Source organism: Aquila chrysaetos, chromosome 2 (genome assembly GCF_900496995.4).
Source record: "Aquila chrysaetos chrysaetos chromosome 2, bAquChr1.4, whole genome shotgun sequence".
Taxonomy (NCBI): Eukaryota; Metazoa; Chordata; class Aves; order Accipitriformes; family Accipitridae; genus Aquila; species Aquila chrysaetos.
This window is the reverse complement of record NC_044005.1, coordinates 62,419,453-62,446,061: the sequence shown is the minus strand read 5'-3', so window position 1 is coordinate 62,446,061 and position 26,609 is coordinate 62,419,453. Positions and strand designations below refer to the sequence as shown.

The window sequence follows — 26,609 nt, the reverse complement described above, 5'->3', positions numbered from 1 at the left end:
TTTCTTTTTTTTTTTTTTTTAAACCAGTGTCTGGTCTACTCTTCAGAAATAGTTACAGAGCTAACAGCAGACGGGTTGTTGAAGAATATCTGTGTAGCCTGACTGAGATTACAGTCAGAATCTAAGAATTTTTCAAGTTTTTTGGCCTCCAATTTTCTCTTCTGTGTGGAAATAAATGACAGAAGAGAAAACTGGTGACATTTTGAAGTCTCTTTGGAAAGAAAGAACAATTTAGCAACATTATTATTATAGACTGTAACACACTTATGAACAGCATGTAATATAAGCTTTTTAATAATATTTGACTTAATTACCCAGATTACTGTCTCTTCAGTATTTCATGGTTATCACTGAACACCTTCAATTTACATTCTTAAATAAGTTACTGTGTAAATAAAGTATGCTCAGAGTTCTGTATGTGCACAGTACTTACATTTAATTACAGATGATCTGGATATGTTTATAGGTGCAAAATACATTCAAATTGTTTACAGGAAATAAGCTTAACTAGCACTAACTCTGGAATCTAAATGTTCACAACAGCACCAACAGGAGCTCAGCTATTTATTTGAACATGCTTTTCAAAATGTACTTTGGAACGCAGTAGAAATGAAATTCAAAGAAATGCCAAAAAGAGGGAAGCACGGAAGATCAAAACTCCATAGCAGGCTGGATCAATAAAATATTAAACTGCAGTTCTTAAATGTAAGTACTACACCAAGTAGTAGTCTGGTTGGTCTTAAATGGTGTTAAAGCCCTTGTTTTCTAAAGGAGACAGAAATAAGCATTTTGCCTATTCAATCCAATCAAGATTTAGGCATCGTGCTATAAAAGCAAACATATCTGACACTTCTTCTATAACTTTAGCAGTTGGCTTTCCTGCTCCGTGCCCAGCCTTGGTGTCAACATGGATGAGAAGTGGATTGGTTTGTTTACGGCTTCGGCCCACAACATATTGCAGAGTAGCGATAAACTTCAGTGAATGTAGAGGGACCACACGATCATCATGGTCTGCTGTGAGAAGCAGCGTAGAGGGGTACTGGATGCCATCTTCTTCTGGTAGTTTGATATTGTGAAGCGGAGAGTACCTGAGAAGAGCATGCAAGTGTTTACATATTTTTTCCTCAAGACTCAACAAGAAGGTTCTCTCATAGAGAAATCGTCACAGTGGCATTTGATAGCACTCAGAATACTCAGTTCTCAGTTGCATAAATCAGAATTGCACTACTGGCAACTGATACGTGGTAGCGGCCACAGATCTCTGGCTCTCAAATGTGAAGCAAGTACATTTCTTTAATTTCACAGAAGCATATGCATACATCTCACAGAAATGCCAAAAATACCAGGAATGGGCAATAGGGAAACTGCAGCAAAAGCTGTCAAATCCACAGCAGGATCCATCCTGCTGGGAAACAGCGAAATTGAGACTTTTTCCCAGCGTATGTATATAGTCCAGGTCTGCACATGGATGGCTTCTTCATGTAAATTTGGAAACAGTCTCTGATGGTAAGCCAGAAGTGCTGTACAGTTATTAAATTTGCTCCCTCCAATATTTAGGCCACCTTTGAACACGAACATAACTCTGAGGGAACAACATGCAGGAAACTGAAAGGAGAACTGTAAGTTTTCCTGCTTTCAATAGATGACCTTGATTCCTATTTTTTGAGCAATGAATAATCTAACTTTCAAAATTTGCTTTCTTTGCAGGAGAATTTACATCTTTTAGCTGCTGTAACACAAAAGGTGTATCTACATATCTCAACACAAAATACTCTCTAGCATTAGAAATTAACCATAATAGTAAGTCACACAGAATTCCATCTAACCGTTTCATACTTCATTTAGAAAAGCTACACCTAGGAAGAACGTTACATTCCTTAAATCAAGAATAGGATACTATTTTTTCCCCCTATTTCATGACAGAAAATACAGAAGAAAATTTTGCTTTATTTTTGAATGAACTTCCCCACTTGGAGAGGTACTCATTAAGTAAGTCCAAAATTATTTTTAAGAACACATGACAATATTTGAACGTCTAGCCTAACAGATTCCTGGCTTCCTCATTTTCATCTAAGGAACAATGTAAGTGAATTTGCAGACTATGACTCGTTTTGAAAAGAAGTTAAATGATAGTCACTACACGCTACCATTTGCCTTATGCATTTTTTGGTATCTCTAAAGGCAACATCTAAGCAACATTACATATGTATCTTCCTACATTGGATAAGCAATTGCCAGCTGTTGAAAAGGAGGCACAGAAATACTTCAGGTATTGCCAAATAAGATGTTTCTAAAATTATGCATTGAGATTTTGTGAGTAAGCATGTGTGTAAGTAGGTATGGAGTGACTACTTCCCACAGATGCATTTCTCCTAATCACAGAATGAATTTAAACCTTTGCTTCTACTTTACCTCTTCAGAATACCTCAATTCACAGATGTGCAGGCAAGTTTCAGTGTCCAAAATCATGGAGATTATTTGGATCATTTTTATAACAGTTAATCTTTTATCTAAGTTATCTATTGATAAAAGATGAATTATGAAATTTGTTAATTGTTTTGTGCACTATATTTACAAAAATGTGTTTGCCACTGAAAGCATAAATTGGACAACTGGAGGTTTTGAAACAATCTAATTACAACGGGCCCAACTGATCATCTAGTATTTGGACTTGACATTGATTTTTTTTTTTTTTAATAAAGCTTTAGATCAAGTTAGATCTCAGTGTACTTGTAGCACATGTACTTTTTAATATCTAAACACTCTATTAAATTTCAGACCAGCCAAATTGTTTAGTGTGTCTGAAGCATTCTCCTAGAATGTCAATCTTCATTATTAAAGGAATACAAATGCAATAACAGAAAATGAGGTTCCAGAAAAATGTTTTTAAATGATGGCACTTACTCTAACACACTCATTATTAGCCATATCCAATGTGCAGATAATTTCTGTTCTTGCACTGCTGTCTCTCCCTCTCTTTTTTTTTTTTTTTTAAATAATCTTTCCAGACATTTCAGCAAGGAGTTAAGAAATGAATTAATATCCTGTTATGGTCTACTGCCATTCAATTCCTACAGATAAATCCCATCCACATTGTATAATATAATTCAATGCTGATTGTCTCTCCCCCATGATAAAAAATACAATTTATGTAGTGGTTCACTTGAGAATATTCTGCTGTGACAGTCTAAAGGAGTCATTATTCAGAAAGAAAACCTTATGAGTTGTTAAAGCTGCTAGTAGAACAAGGTCTTAGAAAATATGACCAGTTGACTCAACAGGGCTTTGAAGATAAGTCTTTCAAGCAAAACTGACTTGTAAGGAAATGCTGAACTCCCCAAATCCAGTGTGGGAAAGGATGAAATAATTCTTAGAATAGCTATTGATCATGACAACCTGGAACCATTGAGCAGATTATGCATTTTAACAACCACAGAAGTATTTAAAGGCACTTACTTGCACAGCCATTCAAACTGCTCTTTACAGTCAGAGCAACCGTAGTCAGTGGTCCACGCATGGCCAATGGTGTACTTGTGGAACTTGAGCATGTCCATCACTCCCACTTGGGCAATAGCACAACCAAATAGGTCAGGGCGCTGGTTTGCACAGGCAGCTTCAACAGGAAAACAACTCTGTTAGTATTCATATTTTAAGGAATTCAGCTCAGCAGTGAAAGGTCCACTGCCCAGTTCATGAAAGACCAACTTCCAAAAAGCTGTCTTTTATAAACAAGGTAAAACTGTTAAGTTAAAACAATGTGAGAAGAAATACAGATTACCATATAATACCAAAAAACTTCAGTATAAAATATCTGATATAAACCTAATTGCACTGGGAGAAGACTGCCAGTGAGTATGAAGTCAAATAGGCTTTTAAGCAAAACTGAAAGCAAATAAACAAATGGATAAAAATTATAACTCCCAAAGATGGTATGTTCGAAAGAACTTAAGAGCTATTTCCCTGTTCTTCAGGGAAACATGCTGTTCTTTGAAAACTGCCTTCCAAACTAGCAAATTGGGTTTAGAGGAGAAATGCACTTTTAAAATACATAGGCTTTTGGACTACTGAATTGAAGTTTCCTAAAATATTCACTGTCTAAACTTTTAATATTAGTATCAACAAAGAAAAAGGCATTGAGGAGCAAAAGCCCTCCATTTATTGATAAAAGTTTTCTTCCATAATTACTATGTAAACCCCTATGAAAATAGTTTTGATCAAAGCAGACTACTACAAAATTAGAGGAATAACCTCATCTTAATAAAGCAAATTACTGTTGTATTTTCTTTTTTTTATGATTTCCACCTTCCTACTACTGGAAGGGACAATTCCTTTAAGTATAATGCTTGCCTCATATTTTAAAAATAACCACAGTAGGCCCATCTAGCTCAGAGTTCAATTTATAAGAGTGGCAATTGACAAATGCTCTGGGAAAAGGCATTAAGCAAATACTGGGAGATATTTGCTGTACATTATCAGCTTTTGAACTAGTTGTTTAGGTTTTCCCTAAGCTGGAGTTATCTCCAGCCATTCTGTTGAACAGCCATCAAAACACATATTCTCCGTAAATACATCTATTTCCTTTCTTAATGTTTATTCATCTAGTGTTCATCATACCCTGTAGCAGTAAGTTCTCCAATTCCAATTTCTGTTGCTTGATTTAAATCTGTTGCCTGGTGATTTTACAAATTCCCCTGCTTTTTTTTTAATTTTAAGAAATAAGAGCACTGAGATTTTCACATAAGTACTACAATGGATCCCAGAATGCCTTTCTTAATTCAGAACTAATCACTGTGCATCCAGACGTAGGTATACTCTTTCCCAAATTCTTTTATCTCCTCATTTTTGTCCATTGCAAAAATGGATCATTTATTCCCATTCTCTGCCTCCTGCTAACCAGGATATTGCTATGACACAACCTTGCTGCCAGCTCAGCAAGAACTTTCTTGCATAGCCTTATGCAATGGACCTTGTGAAAAGCTTTTGAAAATCCAAGAATAACTCCTCACCCAGATCACTGTCACAAGCACCATATGCTGCCTGACTCCTTCAAATAGCTCTAATAGATGTGCAAGATGTAACTTCAGCCTGCAAAACTCTTCCTTATATGTCAGCTATTATTTATTGGTTTCAATAGGTTTGCCCATTAGAGAAGTGAGATTTACTCATCTGCAGCTTGTGGATCACCATGAACCATTTAAAAATTGGCATTACACTTGCCCCCTTCTGTTCCTCAGATATTCAGGCTTAGTAGCCTGCAATTTCATATTGGAGCTCACTTAAGATCTTGCATGTGCACCATCTGGTCCTGGCAACACACTACTTTTCATTTGATTGATTTATTCCAAAACTCTTCTGCTGATGCTTCAGCTTGAGTCAGCTCCTCAGAGTATTCCCCATGGAGAGAGACTCTGGCGCAAGGGAACTCCCCATGCTCCTCGGGAGGGAACATCAATACAAACAGACCATTTAGTTGTTCTGCTTTGCCATTATCTTTCTTTAGTGATGCTTTTACACCTCACTAACCTGTAAGTCCCACAGATCCTCTGGCCAGCTTCCTGCTTCTGATGTGCGTAGAAAGCTTTCACTGCTAATCTTTATATTGGAAGCAATTTGCTCATCAGTCTCCTGTGGTCCGTCAGTCCCTGTCAGAGTTTACGCTCTACCCTATTTTCTTCATTTGAACATGACTTCTACTTTCTGAAGCATGCGATTTTACTTCTGGTCATCTCTGATATGTGGCTATGCTAACGCTTCCTGGGTCCTTTCTGAGCCATTTTCATAAGGTATATACAGTGCCTTAAATAGCTGCCACGTACAAACTCTTTATCCTTTTAACTGAAGCTTTTGATCAGATCCCTCCCCTTCATGTCATTTCCTTTTATGAACATAAATTATATTCTGGTAGGAAAGAAAGTCAAAACAACTATCATTAACATTAATTTTAATACTCTTTATTGCAGAGTGTCTCTTGAAGCACTGTTTGTTGCTCAGGATTTTATAAAAAATTGCTGCTCTTAGTTCCCCAAATAGTTACTTCAGTAAGAAACCACTTATGAAGACATTCATCCATTCCCACTGCACCCCTTTAATTAGCCATAATACTTAATTATATGCATTAATAAACTGTAACCTGGAACAACAATTTATTTGTGAATTCTACTCCTTTACACATACTTTGAGCTTTAAAATTCAGTACAAAAGCGAGATTTCAAAACCTCAGAACTGTTTGCCTAAGCAAACATGAGAGGTCAAACACTGCATTTGCATGAAGGAGGTTTTCAAGCTCACAGCTGTGCTGTTCTACTTAGCTTTGGGATCACACTGCAGGACAAGGAAGTCTTGTTTTTCAGTTGAATGAGGCACTCCTCAGAGACACCTCCTGTTAGTCAGACTAAAAGGAAATAGTATTTTGGAAGGGTGACAATACTCTTCCTTGTCAGTTTTTTCTTCAATAAATGAGAACTGAGGAAATCTGGCAGTGGGTCCTTGCACCTAAAGTATGAGTTATGCTCTCTAGTGTTGCATGAACAACTACTGCAAAATTTAGTTCTGCTTTGATGAAACAGCACTTACAAGAATTTCCTAAATATACCTAATTCTACCCAGTCAAGGAAAATCCCTATCTGGCTCATCAAGAGCATGGAAATCCAGCTGGATTGTAATCCATCTGCAAGTGCAAGGGAAGGTTTCTAACAACAAATATTTCAGAGCAGGAAGGTCTAGATTCCTAACACCTGCCTCCTACAGGAATGATGTACGCTCTGCAGATGTCACTTGCTTCCCCTTACCTAAACAAGGAGCCCAGTTGACTTGTTCAGCCAGAAACACAGGTTTTTTATGACTAAAGCTGGGTAGTATGAATCTCATCCTGAGACTGAAGTCCATGTAACCATAAAATAGTATTTTCAGAAGCTATGTAACATGCTGAAAGTTTAACTGCATTTCCAAATACACATTTACACTCACATAAAATTGACCTGTGCAATGCTTGCACTCCGAATGGTGTGCAAACCCTTTAATCCTTTACCATATTTATCCATTTCTACTGCTGCTCTTATTTACAATGCACAAATACCTCCTGCCACCTGTAACCGAGAAGCATATAAACAGAAAGCAAAAATACAACTTTACGGGTACTTGTTATTTATCTTTAAAACAATTGCTTTTTAAATATAAGAATGCAGGAGTAGCCAAGATGGCTTAGACCAAAGATCTGTATAACTCCAAATCCTGTTTCTTATGCTGGATGCTAGCTCACTGAAAAATAAAAAAATCAATAGAGCCAGTATTCAGCAGCAGATAAATAGGGAAGAGTATAAAAAGAAGAGCAAGCAAAGAGTGGGCCTAGTAAATCTGCTTATTTTCTGCAAATCAGTGGTTTATGAACTTGAAATGCCTTTTTTTTTCTTCTCAAATGAGTAGCTCAACTCTGTCATACTGTCACATGCCTTTTGTGCTGTTTAAAAAAAAACCAAACCAACCCCAATATTATTCATTTGCATTTCCTTCTCCTTTCAAAATTGAACAAAATCACCTTCATTTTTCTTCTACTGCTGTCAGATACAGGGATTTAATCAGGAATAAATTTTGTAGCTCTTTAAATACTGCTTCGACTACGAGACATTTTTGTGACAAGCTTTTCTGTTTGAAAGGAGGCTATTAATTTTCTTGAATTTAAGAACACAGAAGTGAATTATATGTGAACAAGATGCATTTGTAAAAAAGTACTACATGTACACAGTCCCTCAAAAGCTCATGACTTTTTCAAGTAGCTGTACTTGTGTATTTTACGTTTCTCACCAGAGAAATTCATGATTTTATTTGTGGTCATGCTTTAACTACACAGTGAAAGTAGAGTCAAATTGTTATGTGTCCCTGTACAAACACTTTAAACGCAGAATTGTCATGTTTTCATTTGTCCTCTAAGAACAAGAATGCATGACTACAGAAAGAGTGATCAAGAAACTCTGATGGAAGGATTGCAGGACATGGGATTCTGGCTTACGCTACAGACCACACAAAGTTTCCCAATGCTACATAACAGATTTCTGGTTATTCAGTGATTATTTGTAATGGTTAGCCTTAAGAAAGAAAAATCAAACCACGAATGTTTTTTAAAGCATTCTTACTTACTGTGTGATTCTACCACAGGGTTAGCTCTACCACACAAGACAGTAATTTTAAGTATGGCTTTTAACAGTCAGCCTTTGCCAGAGACTGCAGAATCCCAATGTCCTATGCAAATAGCAAATGAAGAACAATTGTATATATTTAACAACTGGTATATAATAATGCATTGACATTCTGGCAACTTCTGAAAAAAAGGATCTCATAAATTTTTGTTTGGTTACTTTGATAAACCCAGCACCAAACCCAGGAGATAATATGAGCAGTTCTTACCAACTAAGAGGCCCCCATTTGAGCCTCCATTAATAGTCAACTTCTTTGGAGATGTGTAGCCTTCCTTGATGAGGTATTTGGCAGCACACTGAAAGTCATCAAAGCAATTTTGTTTGTTGGCCAAGATACCACCTAGCACACAAATAAAACAAATCAGTTGATGCCATAAAATCCATTTGATACCATCTCTTCAGAAAAACATGTGTGCAAAAATACCTGGGAACAATTCCAGTTTCATGAACATTTTAATAATTGATGCAGCTCAGAAAGACAGCAAAAATGAAAGATTCTTTCAACACAGAGAGGGTATAAGATGGTTCTGTCGATAATTCTAATGCTTTCAGAAACTCTGAATAATACATACCTATACTGTAGAGTGAGTGCCAGGTAATGTTCCTAACCAGTAAAATTAAAGCTAAAAGCTTTGCATTGCAAAATATATATAAAATGACCACGTACAATCCACTTGAGGTTAGATCTAATGGGACTTTAACAGCATTAAACTCAGTGACAGTTTCTTAAGGCAATAAAGCTTCAGCTTACAAAACAAGCTATATAAAATAAGCACTTCTAATTTCCTGGACTTAGAATATGTGGCTGGTAATTTTTTTCTATTAGTTGTTTTCAAATCAGATGACATATACCTACAGTCAAAAAGGGACTTCAGGGTTGCATCTTGGTTTGAAATTTTATTAATTAACTATCAATATGGAAATGCTTAAGATGCTGCCATCCTGTTGAACAAAATTCCAAATATGGTCAGATGTATGAGGAATAAATCATGACTGAAGATATAGGTCCAGATGCCATCATTGGTAAGACTTCCAGTTCTCAAAACAAAAAATTTTGCAGGGATAAAAAGGAAGGATAAGGAAGATAAAAGGATGGTTTTGCCCTACAATCTTTCAACTATTTGAGCAGAAGAATATCAGCCTAGAGAACTCACAGTTGACCAAATCTCATAATCTTCCTGCTTTAAATGCTTGTTTGGCAAGAGACTAAAACTGGCTTCTCCTTGAAGGTTATTCTACCTTAAGACCTGGTATGTTCTTTCTCAGGCAATTAAATGCTAGTAAGAAATGGGAACTAGGAAGAAAATTCTCATATTCATGTAGCAAAGGCTGTGATCCAGCCAGGTAAGAGGAGCTCAGTGGATGCAGAAGTGGAACTCCAGTTCCTTTGACTTTGTTTAAAAGCTGGATGTTTATTTTAAGCTAATTGCCTAAGCTTCCCACTATGGTCCAGGAACCTCCAGGACAATTAATTCTACCCTAAAATAAGTTGAGAGGAGCTATAACCTGGAGGGGTGTCTCTATCTCCATTGTCCATCCAGTTTACACTGAATGCTTCATTTCTATGTTGCAAAAGTTTGGTAAGATAACTCTGACATTTAGCCACACAGATCTTGTAGAACTGGGACCAGTACCTTTTAAAATTTTTTATTTTTTAACAAATACACATCATTCTCACATTAACAAGACAATTGAAGAGAGATACTGGGACAACAAAAAAGTCTTCAAACGTGTGGCAATAAAGGAGAAATAAATCTTGCTCTTTGCTCAAGGCTCTGGTCTGGTGTAAGGTCAGAATCTTATCTATACAATCAAACCTAAGTAAACAGACTTCTGTAATTGCTTCTGGAATTAACAAAGAACAGATACATATCTTATTATGCATCTGCAATAAAAGACCTGGGTAAAAATTAAGCAGGAAATAGGTGGACCAAAGAAGCATTACCATATTAAGATAAATTTTATTAAAACTTATTACAAACCAATTGACAAATTAAAATTAATGAAGGATACTTCATCTTTAGCAATAATATCCTGTATCCGCAAGCATATATCGCTTCTATTTATGAAACTATTACATATTTAACTCAATTGTGAGGAAATGACCCAGACAAAAAGTTACCGCAGATGAAATAGTAAAATCAAGATGTAATGATCTGGGAATACCGTTTTGTTTGATAAAAAGTTATTATGGATTACTCCCATGGCAAATTGCTGCATCATAAACACCACTGTTTTGATGCATTTGCCTTGCTCACATCATCTCCAGCAACTCATCCACCAGATTCTTGGGATATGAATAAGGCGTCACCATTAAATAATGATGGGTAAGTTACAGAGATGAGTAGGACTTTTTCCAGCTTTTTCCTCTGGTGAATGGATGCAGAAAATTGTCAACAATAAGGTAACTGGACAATCAAAGGATTAAGATGAGGATTGGATGGGAAAAATGTGGAGAGAAATACATAGTAAGAAAAGGGGAAAAGAGATTGACAGGGTTTTGTAGCGAGTGATTTGGTTTCCCTGCAGCATAAAAGTCAGCTTAAAAAAACCCAAAAGGTCAAATGCCTGCCTCCAAGAAGTAGGACCCCCTAAGAGAATGTGGAGGGGAAGACACATCACTGCACTTCTGGAGCTGATTGTTTTCATATGAACTTCAATCACATTCATGAAATGTAAAGAAGGGTCTATTCATTAATTGTGCAAAAACAATCTAGAAGACTTAAATTCTGAATTCAAAAGTTCACACCTTCTGTAAGGTTCTGCGAATGGTTTGGGGTTTTTTTTGTGTGATACCAGTAGAATCTAAATAGTCAGTGCTGTTGTCTTGGGGATCTAGAGTTGTGGGGTCATGTGCACCTGCAAATAATGAAAGAGGTACGTGAAAGCAAGCCAGCTCTCCTGCAATATAGACAGACATTTTTTTGAAAATCAGTTCAAGATCAACAGCTGCATTTTCAAGTCCTGAAGTCTAGGGAACTTGATCTTGCTTAAAAGAAATGCAGTCATTTTCTTGGAAAATATTGTGTTTGTACAAAGCTATTTTTAAGGAAGTTGCAAAAATTAAAACAATCTAACAAAAGCCATCAGATAACACTAGACAACGTACAGCTCTAACGTATGAGTAAGGAAAAAATTTACTTTTCTACAGAATAAGCAAAAGGCAAAAGGAGATGTGAGTATGGAAGAGGGAGTGAAGAGAAAAATGTTGTAATTTTTATTAAGCCTGCAGTTTTGTTCCTCTACTTGGACTGATTTACCTTTATGCCACGTCTCTCCATATTCACCACCGCCCCTGATGTTCGCCACTGCTAGAACACCCCCTAGGTGTTGCACAAAAATAAGTCTTGACACACTGAAAAAGCAAACAGATAGAGGAATATTTTTAATTTCCAATTTTTATATCCCTACCACTTTTACAAAAATACTTTGAGGGAAATATCTCTCCCAAAATCAACGACGAAATTGTGAATGAAGTCCCCCTTGATGGCAAACCTAAGTAGCCAGGCTTTTTTCAATGGTTATCCATGGAAAAGAAACCCTCTGCAGCCTCAGAAGAGGAAGGAACCAGTGCTGGTTCATTCTTCCTCCTTTCGTTCTGCACTTCAGAGGAGAGTGGCCAGTGGTTCTGCCTAACAGAAGACCCCCCCAGGACACATCACCATTATTTTTATTATCTTCAAAACCTTCAGCATGGGGACTAGAGCTATGCAGTACCACTGAACCCCCATAGCTTTCTGAACTGGTCCTCTACCATGGGTCCTCCACTTTTTCAAAGGAAAGGAAGGCTTAGCCCAAATGAAGAAAGCAAAGTAAGACTTAAGATCAGTACTTGATCTTTGGTTTTGAGCAGGTATTTTCAACTTCTGCTTAATGGACTTTTCTCTGGACTAAAATGCTAAATGTAGCATAAATTTTTTTAAATGGCAAATTGCAAAAGTATCAAAGCTATTGCTATCTTTTTAAAAGGGACTGAAGTAATTTAAATTATATTTAACAATTAAGAAGAGAAATAGATCTCTGATATGTTGAGGCAGTAGCTTAACATAGCAGAAGCTGCAGATGGCAAACCACACATATGCCAAGGAGACAAGTAAAATATTAAAATTTAATCCCAACAAGTCTTTTTTTTCCTCTAGCAGGTTGAAATTTCTTATTTACTTAGAATCTTTGCTCATGTAAGAAACCACTGCCTGCAGAAATGAATCCTATTCAACCACAAGAGCAAGGATTGGGCCTTTTTACCTTTAAGTCCCTCTACTGCTTATCAGAAATGCCTTGAAAGACGGTAGTCCTACAGTGTGTCTCATGTGGATGTAGTATGAAAACAGGTAAATTTTATGTACCTCCCAAAGCAATTATCTATGTACTGGCACTTGTTCCTGAGAATATATACTAAGGATTACGGAAACAAAAAGAAAAGCAGAAGGATAACTGATAAGAGATTTCTGTATTTTCATAATCCATCAAAGGAAAAACTTTCCACCTAGCCTGGTTATCTCCAGACATCAGATGGCTCAGGAGGCATGAATTATCTCTGCTTCTGTAAAATCAATTCTGAAGTCCCTCACTGTGAATTGTATTTTCCTTAGATTGCTGTGACATGCTGATCAGATGCAAGATTGATATTCTATAAGCACACTGTGCAAAGGTCAGAGAGCATTATTCTGTCAAAATCCAGGATGCCTAATTTCGACAGGTTGCTACACAGCTAACGTGGAGTAGCCTGACAGTAGGTTGCCTCATGAGATTGTGGCTGCTTAGTTTTTGGTATGTTAGAACCACAAAACCTCCCAGAACATTCTGCACTTCTTTTCCCTGTCTCGGTTGCAAACAAAATCAATAGAAAATTTTTAGTCCAAACTTACTTGATCAAACGTAGCAAGTAGAGGAATTGCAGGTAAGGTAAGAGCTTGCTACCCAAATATATTGCCTGAGAATATTTAAAAAATAAAAAATTCCAGAACAAAGTCCACCGTCTTCCATCTGCTGAAAGAAACTATGCCCATTTGAAGGATCAGCATATTTAACCAGCAAAGAATATGTGAACGACACAAAAACAAAGTATTGAGTGCATCCTATGTTGTCTGTGGACTCCTCTAACAGAGATGGTACCTTGATGATAATTTTTGGAGGGGTCTAAGTGACTTAGGATCTCATAGGATATGCAGTACTCTCATTATAGGAAGCTAGTCCACATTTCCACAAGCAAACAATTTTTCTTTCACATAGAACCTCAATGGGATAAAGTCCAGAGTTTGGTAACAATCATTGTACTGGCCAAATTATAAGTAAGGTTTAGTGTATCTGCACTCACTCTCAGCAATACTACTGGGATTTAGGCACTTCAGAAAACATTACCCCATATATCCCAGCATATACATCTAGTAATGTCACTACCAATGACTATTAATTAACACCCAGTCCGGTATGGTCAGTAGTAAAGTGAGTCAGAACCCTAACTTGACCAATACTTTGAGGTAGATGTGCCTAGAGCTTGTAACAAGCTTTTTCAAAGTGACTTTTAAGTTCAGGGAACCAGGTTTTATAAGTATATAATCAGGACCCATTAACTTTTTTAAAAAGTGAAAATTCCAAGTGATCAGACAGCACAAGATTTAAGTTTCATACACAACCCTGCTACTGACTCCTGTGTTCTTCCAGGTGGGTTCTTGCTTCCACATTTGATTTCAAGTCATCTTGGTGTCTGAGTCACAGCAAACTGGCCAGTTGCCCTGGATGCCTACAAAATGTCTCGTTCTGCAGAGGAAAGTCTGGCTCCCTGCTCTTCCCAACAGTCTTGCTAGCCTTTTGCTCATTACCCTTGTTTTTCCTTCTCTCCTGGGAGCAGGCTAAAGAAAAAGAGTAAAGGAAAGGGCAACAAGGTCAGAAAGGAGCCAGTGGAGGGACCGGAAGATAGTTCATTCCCTGGAGAACTCCTTCCAGACCTCTCTCTCTTAAGGAGCAAGACAAAAATAAGAAAACAGGTATTGTTTTTTACAGTATAGAACAATGTGAGGAGCTGTGATTCAAGGAGCAAGAATGCTTTCCCAGAATTACTGATCTGCTGTCAGGTATTACAGCTGACAGGGAAATGCAGGCTAGTGCACTGGTGACAGGGAAAAAAACTTCAGTCACTGGACTTGGCTGCTTTCTTGGCTTTTGTGGAGCAGGAGGGAGTGGTAAAAACGTAACTGAAAAGAGTAATCTTGCACTCTGCACCCCAGGTTGCTGTGTTGCCTGACCTTTCTCTGGGCTTAGTCTCTCCCTGCACCACCTCTTTGCTTAAAGTCTTGGTACAAGCTGGCCCTGTACCAGTGAAATGCAATTTCACAGTCTGGTTCACAATCAGCTGTATTCCAGGATGCATTAGAAATTGTTTCTCCTGTACCCACACAGGCACATACAGAACAGTGAAGGGAAACACGCTGGTTCCTGCAGGGTAATTAGCCGAATCTGAGGCATTAGAGGTGGGTTTGTGATGGCATTTCCCCAGCAGCTCTGCCAAGCCACTGGTGTCGGTTCCATCAGCTTTCGCTTGCACTCGCTATGCAGGCTGTATAATTAATGACAGTGCTCTAGCAGGCACCATACTCGAAATGCTACCAAATGCAGCTCTTCAGTCCAGAGGAGCATATAAAAGATGCATGCTTGTATTCAAAAATAAACCACTACTGTAACTGACTTAATGACTTTGACCTATCATTCTCATAGTTATTTCTGGATCCTCTAACCTGTTGGTTTGTTTCTACTGCTTTCAGTGAAAAAGATTTTATTTTCATTTTTTGTGTTGAAGAAAATACGAAAAGCAACATCGGTTTGTGAATTAAGCAGAAATAAGCTCCCGAAGCCAGAGAGCTGGTTCACATTAATGGTTGCAAAATACCAGTGAGAAAACATTGTACTGGCTTGAAGAAATACAGGACAGACATGAACCACTGGAAAAGAGAAGAAGGAGTGCTTTGTGAAAAGTTCTAAAAGCCTTAAGTTCAAAGAAAAAATCAGGAATATTTATCCAGGAACCTGTTTGTTTTAAAAGTAAGCAGGCTACTACTCGGTTGCATTTCCATAGCTATGTCTCGGCTCAGGATCAGGTGAACAATGTGGCAAGCCTCAGCCCTGACCGTCCTGTGGCTGCTTTCTAGCACTCATGCATCTACAAGAAAAAAAAAAGACCGAATTGTGGTGTTGGGCTGCAGCTGGAACAGCACTTGGACCTGGGAACTCCTTGTGGAATATTGCAGTATATAGTAACGGGGATATAATCAAACATTAACTCAGATCTGCCAGGTAAAGAGGGAACTGGGTATCCTGCCTTTCTGACATAAATCCTCTATTACAATTTCCTTCCCTGATCTTGCCTGCCTGCTCCTGGAACACACTTCCTCACCAAGTACTCAATTCTAAGGTTATTAAACATAAAGATGCATTTGAAGGTTTTGGCTTTTCTTATTTTTTTTTTTTAAGAAAGAGAAAGGCTGAGAAGGGATATGTTGATATTACAGGGAGAGAATGAGGAGAGAGGTGTGGCCAATTGTGTTTTATTGACGTTGTCAGTGGGATGATGTATTTTGATCTGGAGGTGACTGATAGTTCTCTGTGCATTTACTTTTAAGGAACTGTTACAAATTCATATTCTTATTTTATGAACTGTATAATAAAGGTTTCATAGGGTTCAGAAGACATGTCACTGCTCTCACCTCCTATCTTCCTCTCTTCTGACTGCCAGCTGCACCCTCTCGCTGCTGTTTGCTGGACTCCTATAAGAGTCAATTTTTAACTTGCCAAAATGGCAGAAAACCACCCACTCCGTTTTGTTGGGATAGTTTTTCTGCCATTCTTGCACGGTAATCAGCTTAGCAAAGCTTCTAGCAAGCACGAGGGCCAATGGATGGGAGGTGGAAGGTGGCACTGTGAGATACCTTCTCCTTTTGCCAACAGCCAGCTCATGCTAGCTCTGCAGTACATTAAATCTTATCTTAAATCAATAGATATGTAATATTTACTTTAAAAAAGAAAACATGATAAGTTTTATCACAGTTTTCAGCATCTACAATAAACTGTAATAAATCAGTGCTTGAGTCTAATCTAAAAAGGAATTTAAAAACTATTCTGGTTATGTAATTGTATGTCTCAAAAACCACAGGAAATTAAAAATGTAACTTTACAAGGCAGATAAAAAGCTTTCAAATAATCATAGAACACAAAGATGGGAGGTCCATTGTTATACAAGGTATTTGCTCGAAAGGATGAGAAACTGTAAATGCTATCTGGAAATACAATCACAGTGGCCTGGAGAAGCAAGCACTACAAAGGATTTCTTGAAATGTGCTGACTCTAAAGCAAGACTGGTAGCACCCAAACTTAATAGGATGGTTTCATAATAGATTATTTTTGTATTGGTGAGCTGCTCTTCTACCATCTGAAAAACTGCTCTCCATTCAGTCCTCTGCATTTCTGTTTTCCCCTGCCTTGCTTAGGAGCATTTCTTATGTATTACAGAAAATCACTGCCTCTTGGTGAGTCTATTCAAATTCCCTTGATGAAGAAATAAGCCTTTTCTTTAAGGAGATCACCTATTCAATAAAGCTTATGGCTTTTGAGGGCTACAAATCCTGTTTTGCACACAGCATTTTTGGTTTACAATGCATTGCTTTGCATATGCAGAGGCCATATCCTGTGCATCTCAGGACAGAATCATCTTTTGTCTTTCCTCATCTTATGGGAACACAGTAGAATTTTGCTTCTGATGGAAACTCCTCAAAAGTATAATATGGAAATACAGCCAAATTTTAATTATTTACATTCATTTAAACAGATATTTGATTTTCTATAATATTTTGACATAGGTAATTGTTCAACATGGAAAAAAGAAAATTTCCTATGTTGTCAGTTCAGCAAAGGGCTCAAATGCTTGCTTAATATATGTCCATATGCTTTTCTCTTGAGCTCAGTGACAGACCAGGAAGAGGTTCAGGTGTAATCCAAAGGGCAGGGTGCCTGCTGTAAACCTCAGAAGAGCACAGCCCTTCTCTGCTCTGACATAGATTTCTTCTGTGACCCTGGGCAAACCCCTTGAACTCAGAACTAACAAAGCACACAAATCATGCCTGGACACTGATGTGCAGTCCTTATGGGCCCCATCTTGCTTCTCAGAGATCTGAAATGTATTACTCTGTCAGATCCATAGTCCACCCTGCCCTCAGTCTGTGACAATTCTTAATACCAGATACTTCAGAAGAAGGTATAAATTACCCTGCTTACCTGTAGCTTGGTGTAATTGATATGTTGAAGCCTCCATATCCATACAAAAACGCAGGATGAGAACCATCCAACTTAATTCCTTTCTTGTGAATAATAAACATTGGGATCTTAGTACCATCTTTGCTAGGGTAGAAAACCTAAGACAAGAGAAAAAGAAATCTGAAATGCTGCTGTTGTCGTAACTCTCCACAACTGCCGTTAACAAGAATCTGAGGCGATCACTTCCATGGTGTCCAATGGGTAAAACTTTCTGAGCAATCTGCACCAATTGCCCAGGTCAGGTTCAGTAACGACCATCACCCACTTGGTTGCTTACTAGCTCTGGAAAATGTGTCAAAATGAGACAATACAAAGGGCACGACAGTACCATTTTTACATATCTTATCCATCAATTCTACATAAAACGGGGTTTAAGAAAATGCTACAAAACCAATACAATTCTCTGCAAGGGAAGACTGGCATTGTAAAAACACAAGAACTGCACAGTCCATCATATATGAAAGCAGCAAAGACTGAGCTGGCAAGGAGAATGAACAGAACTAAAACCACATTTCCAATCTAAAATTATAATTTCTAGAAATCTTTCCTTTTAAAAAAATTCAAAATTTCAGACACTAAAGAACAGTGGACAGAGGAGAAACAAACTCATGGTAGAGTGGTGACTTAGCGAGACCCCACTAAACATGACATTGTTTCGAATAACAGAGAGCTACGTTGCTAACAACTAAATATGTAAAACTCTCTGAAGATCTGGTCTTGTACCGCGAAATCACAGAGAATTCCTTTATATCAGTTGATGCAGCAGTCTTTGGTTGTAAAAACATAAATTTAATCACAACCAGACAACCAAAGATACTGTAAGTCACAGTATTTTGGTTTTAGTATTAATACATTGGCATTAACAACATTTCTCAATGGAGTCACTCCACGCACGGCATTGGAGTCAAAAGAGTAAACTTTGAATCGCTGAAGACACTGTTTCTTACTAAGCCTTGTGAAAACAGCAAAAAGCTAACCACTCCACACTTGTACATGCAGCATGAATTCACCAAAGCAAGTTTGTATGCAGCAAAAGTGGACTAAGCATTGGCCAGTCTTTCCAGGCTGTCTCAACAACCCCTTCACCTCATCAGGGGGGTAACATAAGCCATGACAGAAACTTTAGCAGCACTCGGCGCATTTTCAGGCATTACCTAGCAGCTAGAACCAGGAGCCCTAATGCTGCAGAACCCCCAAACCCACCCAGCAAGACGACTGAACTACCTGCTGGCTTTCACGAAATCAGCTCCCAAAACACCAAGTATCCACACAGCACATGCTTTCATATGTCTTTCTATTACTGCCACAGCCTGTGTGAACTTCAAAGCTAAATTCCATGTACACAAACATAGACTGCAATTGCTTAACACAGTTCCCATATCTTGTTTTGGTGCATGTATCTGCCTGCATGCTCTAACTTAGTATCCGGCGTGTCTTATTTTGCCAGTCAAGCAAAACACATGGGTATGAATGCAGTTTGCTGCTTGTCAAAGTTCTGGTTGACTACTTTTCATTGCTTTGGTTTTAGCATCATTATTTGCAGCTTCTAGACTAATTAGAACAAAGAAGTAGTAAATGAAGAATGACATTCTTATAATTTGTTGCATGTTTACAACCTCTGTGCTTTTGAAGGAAGTAGACCTACCACACTTTATAAAGCACACGATCAACAGAATCTATTTTTATAACACATGAACCTCAACAGTAATATGAACCTGTGCAACACATTTATTCTGAGCATTGCCTGTAATGTGAAACATGTAAATACACATGGCATGTTGAAAACAAAATAATCACATTTCATTTTAGTTTAGTCATTGCTAAGGAAATGTAAGACATTTCAAATGAAACCACATCTACCTCTGAAGGCTTCACCAAAACCTGTAGACGTATTCCAGATAAAATTCAGTATTTCACAGTTCCCAGCAGATGGAAACATTCAGAACAAAAGCCTAAAGGCTTTTTTACACAGAGGAAATCACTGTTTCCAACTACTGCCATAACTATATCTTTACTGAAAAGCACTCATCAGAACTCACTGCAGTAGAATACAAAGGATTTTCATTTTAAGTATTTAGCCGAATACTATAAACAAATAAAATATCTGATGGGCAGGAGAACTGCTAAGGCTGGTGATGAGGAGTTCTAGAGAGACTCCTCTCTAAAATGCCACCCATCAACTCCAGTTGTTGCTGGCAATCCACGTGAAGTGAGCACCTGGCCCTCCTACGTTTCCAGCAACATACTGCTGTTGGCCAGTCCTTTCCTGATGATGAAAGGATGCCACTAATCTTACCGCTTCTTTCTGAACAAGGGGCTTTTTATTTTTTTTAAAACAACTCTCCAAAACCTGACTTCAATAGGGCTTTTATCATCATCAGTTAAGATTAAGTAACATATCATTAAATGAGAACTCAACGGAAAAAAAATATGCATGTCAAGGTGACATTTGCAATTTAAGAGTTTTCACTCCTATCTTTGCTAAAATAATGATTACCTCTCCCTCCAAGATGAACAAATGGGAGCAGGCTGGAAATCAATTCAGTGAAACACCGAGATATGTGAAGCTATTTAAGCTTCTCCAAATAGACTATTTTCAACAACTGATTCAATCTCACCTTTAAATTAGGTGTTATCTCTGAAGCAAGTCCAATGGTTTATTCATGTAACCAATAAAGGGACACGCTTCTATCTCAAAGATTAAGGTAAACTGGAAAGGGCAAGCCCTAAAAAGAAGAATTTCCCAAGATGGTATTTCATGCCTAATTTTAGAAGCTGTCAGCTTTTACAGCAGTAAATGCTCATAAAAGGGTACTACCGTTTTCTGCTTTATCACAGATAGGAGTGATCCTCTTGTACTGGTCGCATTACATTACTCATTGCTCATATATTTTCAAATAAAGACTCATGTCACTACAGCCATTAGCACATATAAGAAGAGGACAAATTAGCAAAAGGATTTTGGAGGGAAAAGGATGGAGAACAATGCTTCAGACATATTATTATGAATACTGAAACTCACCATTCAGGGAGGGACATGCTAAAAATAAATATTTTCAGCCTCTAGGAATGCAACAGCAATGCTGTTGCATGACAGGGCACTCCTGCTGCATGCGACCCTCCGTTCTATTCTAGGAGCATACCACTGGAGCAGTATAGCAGCGCTGAAATAGTTGTAGCTCACTTCGTCTCACACTAATGTCCCTATCTGTCACACGGCAAAGGGGTCTCAGTGCCAGAAAGAATCACTTTCAATTCAGATGCCTGAACCTGAGCCATAAATTTATAGCCCCTATTCTTATTATTATGACCCAAGGAGAAAGCAACACTGTTTGCACAATTACTATAAACTACATGAAGATTAAGCTATATAAGCTACACAAACAACAATCTTAGTCATTCTGCTTTAGTGCATACATATATATTTAGAGAGTGATGTTTTGTGGTTTTCGGTTTGTTTTTTTTAAACTTAGCATTTGAAAGCAATTTACATTCCATCTTCACCTAAAAAAGACAACTGAAGTTTACTTCCAAGACAGTTTACAGAGCAAGTTTTACAAGTAAATACAGTTAATGGCTGTGTGATAGGATTTGTAAATTTACTTAGTAATTAAGTAGGATAAAAAAGTTCTGTACATTCATTCCTGGGGAGGTCTTTGTCCTCCTAATTATTATTTGCTTTAAATGTGCAGTATTTATGTTAGGTGAATCTTCACTTAGGGAAGAGGGGAACCATCAGCCAGCACTGTAGACACAGACCTAAATTCAGAAAGTTTATCCACTTCTGCCTCTGCAGTGACAAGAAGCATCCTCTCCATCTCAAGTCACCAGGAGGCAAAACTAAGTATTTTAGCTTTTGAAAAGATAAGAGGATTTGAAAGAGAAATGTTGAAGACAAAGTTTTTCTTTCATTTTTCTATGGAGATAATATAGCCAGACATTAAGATTTACACACGGAAATAAAAATAATTTTGGCAATCATCCACTACACGCTTCCCTTGTAAGTAAAATGAAATCATATCTTTGAATATTAAAGGAAGTGATACAATCATCACAACAAAAAAAGAAATAAAACTAATCTGCCTGAATACTCACATTGTGCCACATAATTAAAAATACTTAAAGCTACTGAAATTGAATAGAAACTTCCATTTTTAAAAATCAGAAAATTCAGCAATTTGTGAGTATTCAGTTTCACTTTTTCTCCATTTCAGAAATGTTTTCTCTGTTTATGTAATACAGAGAGTAAAAGATCTAGGTAATTACAATTGTTCTGGGAAAAACTGCATGTACACCTGAGATCATCTTCCTTTTACAAAATCAAAAATCCTTCTAAGCAAAAATCAACCCCAAACTTGTACAGATTTAAAATTAACCTTATAAAGGTAAGATTCAACACAGGGTTTTAAATACTGCTGTAAAACACAAATAAAAAATAATTTTATCCAAACAGGTCTAATGCATATATTTTTAAGCTGTGAACAATATTTGAATGTCTAGTAACCTTTTATAATTTTTCTGACTCGCTCATTAATGGCAAAGACAATTAAAATCCAATTAAAAAGTGATTAGTTTGGCTTTTCAGAAAGAATTATTTCCTGCAGATAATACATGAATTTTACATACGAAAAGAAATGTTGACTTCTGGGACTTGAAAACACCCCCTAAGTCACAGCAGGCTAATTATTCTTAGAAAGCCAGCAGTGATTCTAAAACTGTCTCTCTCAACCTCTCTTTCAAGATTAGGTACTACATACCAGAGATATCAATTCTTTCCATGCCTTTGTGTGCTTGATCAAAGCCAGGTAAGAGTTTCACTTGTCATTAGATTGACATCCATTGTGCGAAATGCCAAAGAATTTTACAAAGAGCAACTAAAAAGGCATATAAATCACACTGGAATACTTCTTATTAAAAATGCATGTTCAATAATTTAGGTTTAATAACACGGACAATGCATTTAAAACAAGTTTTGTTCCAATGTCTTCTATATAGTTTTATTGAGATAATTCCTTTTCATTTGAAACAAATACAGGACGTAGTGGTCTTGTGAAATTTAGCAATTGTTTTCTACCTCTAGAGGAGAGCGGCTGCCCTCGCACACGGCTGCTGTGATTCCACTAGGGTCCACCACAAAGTTACAGGCAGTGCTAGAGAAGCACAACGCCCCGTTCAGCCCCAGCACCCACAGGCACGAGTGAAGCAGGCATGGCTGTGTTGAGCAGCCGATCAAAGGCAACGACTGCTTCAGTTTTTATTTCCTGGAACTGTGTTTCAAGCATCCAGTTTCACATGAAGTATTTCCTTCATTAAGTGTGAGATGAAGATTTCTCATCACACTTAAACCAACATTTGGGGTAGAAAAGCATAGAGAATTCGTAGTAGATTACGCACCGTCGCACACGTTTTCCCAAACATCACAAACACTTTGTTAAAGGCTCACCATTTGAAAAATCCCACACGACTATCTTTGAAAGATGATGGGAAGAGTAAACTTAAGGGAGTAGTCCCTGGAGAAAGTTTTCCTACACAGACGGTGGCATCAGGGTGTTCAGACCTGTATTTAGGTACAGAGGTAATGGCACCTGAGGCCAAACAATGCTACATAGCAACACTTCCCACTGACAAGTCCAAATAGCTGCTACTCAGTGCTTCAGGAAGCAAGTCACAAAGACCCTGCCTACACACCAGCAAGTCTGAACACCTCAGCAGTGGCAGCCAGGGAGAAATCGTCTCCTTGAGATGCCAGGGCAGAAATCTCATTGATTCAAACGGAATCACGCGCTGCCTTCCACACCACCTCCCCAAAGCCCTTTCAATCCCTCATTGCCTCTGACCTTACAAAAAACCTGATACTAGTCTGGGGCTAAAGACTATATAGCACATCACAAGCAAAACACCTTATTTATTGCAGCAGTGGCATGGACCCAAGTATAAGACCACCAGTGGCCCCATGGGCAGCTCTGGCAGCCAGCCAATGGCCACCTGTAAGAGCAGCTTACTAACCACCAGTTTTTGTATTCCTATATACAGGATGAACCAGGAGAGGTAATAGAGAACTATTACCACTACACAGCAAATCCACAGGATCCGAGGTTTCCTTTCTTCAGAGGGGAATCCTCATCAATCTTCTTTAAGCCTCTTAAATTAGCTTCAAAGAAATTCTATGTGGGTTGCAAAGCTTGCTTAATACAGAACTGGACAGGGGCCAAAGTAACTCGGTACAGTAAAAATTCATGCAGGTAAAACTCAGAAAGAAGAACACCCACTACAGACATTTGCAAAAGCACTATGAAAATAATCAAGAAACCTCTCAGAAGAAATTGTTTCACCACCCACCCACCGGGCCAAAAAGCAGTCTCATGCTGACAGAGGCAAAGTGCCAGGAGATGATCTTTTAGAAGAAATTCCTCCTTACTAAGTTCAGCTGCCTAGCTGCAAATGACTACAGGGAGGTATCTCACAGGGTGGTGGGAGGAAGGAGGGGAAGGCAAGAGAAAAATACAGCTGAAAGTTCAGAAAACCTGCAAGACCAGGATGGCAGAAATTGCTTTTAAATCGCACTGTTCTAGATTAGTTAAAAGGCAGCATTCCCTTTACATAAAGCCTTAGCGGTAAATGGGATCCAATGAGACATCCCCTCTACTCCACTTCTGCAACCTGGAAGACTTCTTGCCTCTTCTCTAAATGTTTATCCTCTGCCACTTGCAGAACTTCCTGCAGCAGAATAATTAGCATCTGCCACTTAGGGTTATTCCTTTTCTTTCATTAATTTGCCTTAAAGAAAACTTAGTGTACAGTGTAGAGACAGACAGATATCAGATAGATAACATTTACCTTTTGAGTTAAATATACATTGCAGTCATGTTAAACAGAAAGATGTCCCAGGGGCCTTTGTAAGTTACAGTCTCTTCCTTGAATTACCTCTGTGCTTATGCATTCAAGAAATGTATTTACTATGAAGTAGTATAGCATGAGATAAGCAAAGGGCTGTCTCAATGAAAGTAGCACACCGTTAAAAATAAAAACATAAGTAACGTCTGCTGGCTACTGCAATTTGTTTCATTAAATCAAGCTTTACTTCATTGAAAAAACTGCTCTGACAGGAGACAACTCACTGTAATAGTGTGTAGGCATTAGAAAGTAAATACTACTCATCTCTACCATGCTGAAAATCAGTTCAAATTGTAACGAGAAACACTCTAAGAATAAAAACACAGAGGTAACTTACCATGGGGTAAGCAAGCGGGAGAACTTACTTTATGCAAGCTACACCACAATAACTATTCTTCTTTAAGGTTTTATACTGTGGTAGGTGCACACATCTAATTCAACATGCTGAGAAGGAGATATAATCACTCAGTAACTGGCTAATTCAGCTTTTCTGTTTCTGACTCCATCTTGCTCAAAACTTGCTTGGTTATCTCAACACAGCCCTGTTGTTGAGCTTTTACGAGCTTCAAAAAGATGACCAACCACTGTTGGTTTTTCTCCCCAATACAGGGGCATGTACACGGTTCAGGATGCTCAAATCTCACCTGTAAACCTGTATCCAAAAATTCTTGCACAGAACAAATTCAGTCTCGACACTGGTGATGTCAAGTGCCCAGCTTGTGTCAAAGACTGAAGACCACCCACATATTCCATTTACACTGCCAAGCAGCTTGCTTTATGACTTTCAATAGCTGGACAATTTCAGAGCGGTCTGCTCTCTCTTCCTTGGAGAATCATACCATGTTTATAGGTGTCAAGTTGGCTACCCAAAACCAGAGGCGCTATATATCACTAAACACCTACAAAAATTCTGCATGTGCCTAGTACAATATTGAAAAAACAGCTGATACTCTTCATTACTATTTTCTGGTTTGAAAGGAAACAAGAGATCATCTATACTGGACAATGCATGTTTCAAAATCAGTCCCAGATCACTTATGCTGTGAATATTTATTCTGAAGAACTTACTGGAATAAACAGGTCACTTAAAAGTATTGTGAAGCTTTTCCATGTGTGCTTTCTCACTCAAATTATAGCTACAAATAATTTAATTTCTGAGATTTAAGCTTGGATTCAAAGTAACACATTGTGCCCCTACATGATTAAAAAAAGGAAACGGCAGCAGAAGAGAAACTAAAAAATACCTTGAGAATAGTCAAGGATAAACTAAGGTCCTAGAAAATATTTGGGGTGCTAGCTCAGAAGAAAATAATTCTAAGAACCAGATGCTATTGATTTCAACAATTGTGTCTTGGTGACCACCTCCTTGCTGTGGAGACAGTACTTCAGGGTCATCTATTGTTTTCAGATTTGCAGTACTCATTGTACAATGAAGAAAAATCACCCAGCGAGTAGCAAGACATAGAAGAGTATTATGAGAATGAGTTTTCATGACACTGTTGTAACAATACTTAGGGAAAAAATTAAACCAAAACTGGTATAAAGCAACCCAGCAAAAATTTCACTTTACAGTGTGATTTCCAGACAGACGTCATAACCAAGACTTTAAGGTACTTCATAACAGGAACACCAAGAAGTGTGCTGATGCATGCCTGTAATGCTGTTGGAACAAGGAGGAGAAAAATGAACAACAGAAGAGGAATGCCTTTGTTTTTTAAAGCCATAAGTCTACGGACAGCTTGCAGCAGTCTTCTTTCTTGGGCAAAATGTGATCAAGACAGCAAAATTCAACAAACTTGTATCAGCCATAAGGAATTCAACTACTAATAGATCAGCACATCAAATGTATAATGATGTCAAGTCAACTTCAGTGAGTGCTAACAGTTCAAAAACCACTAGTAAGTAGAAGGAAAAAGTCAGGGATGTTCCCACTGGTAAAAGATTCCCTGATTTTAGGCATTCTACCATTATGCTTTAAAGCTTTTCTGCATTTTCTCTATTTTTAGCTGTTAGCAGTGATCACTGTGCACTATTACTTTCAGAAATAATTGACAAATTGGCTGAAAAGCAAGCAGTTCAGGGAGCTGTCAGAGATAATTTATCTATCAATTTTTCCCTGTCTGTGAGAATAGCAAGCCAGAACTAAGGAAATCATCTGTTTCTTTATATCATTCATCTACACAGTTGAAAAACTAGTTACTATGAATAATAATGGTATTT

The 26,609-nt window shown here is 37.8% G+C and overlaps 1 protein-coding gene across 2 annotated transcripts in view; it reads right to left on the bottom strand.

Annotated features, from left to right (window-relative positions):
• Positions 1 to 278: 278 nt before the first annotated feature.
• The window catches only part of LOC115353038 (prolyl endopeptidase), a 116,813-nt gene continuing 90,482 nt past the window's right edge, over positions 279 to 26,609 (bottom strand). For both annotated transcript variants that reach the window (XM_030041975.2, XM_041118223.1), the window contains exons 11-15: positions 17,457 to 17,593; positions 11,453 to 11,547; positions 8,401 to 8,532; positions 3,457 to 3,613; positions 279 to 1,088 (exon numbers count right to left, since the gene is read on the bottom strand). In XM_030041975.2, coding sequence (XP_029897835.1) covers positions 794 to 1,088; positions 3,457 to 3,613; positions 8,401 to 8,532; positions 11,453 to 11,547; positions 17,457 to 17,593 — 816 coding nt within the window. In that variant the 3' untranslated portion in view covers positions 279 to 793. The remainder of the gene's footprint in view (positions 1,089 to 3,456; positions 3,614 to 8,400; positions 8,533 to 11,452; positions 11,548 to 17,456; positions 17,594 to 26,609) is intronic.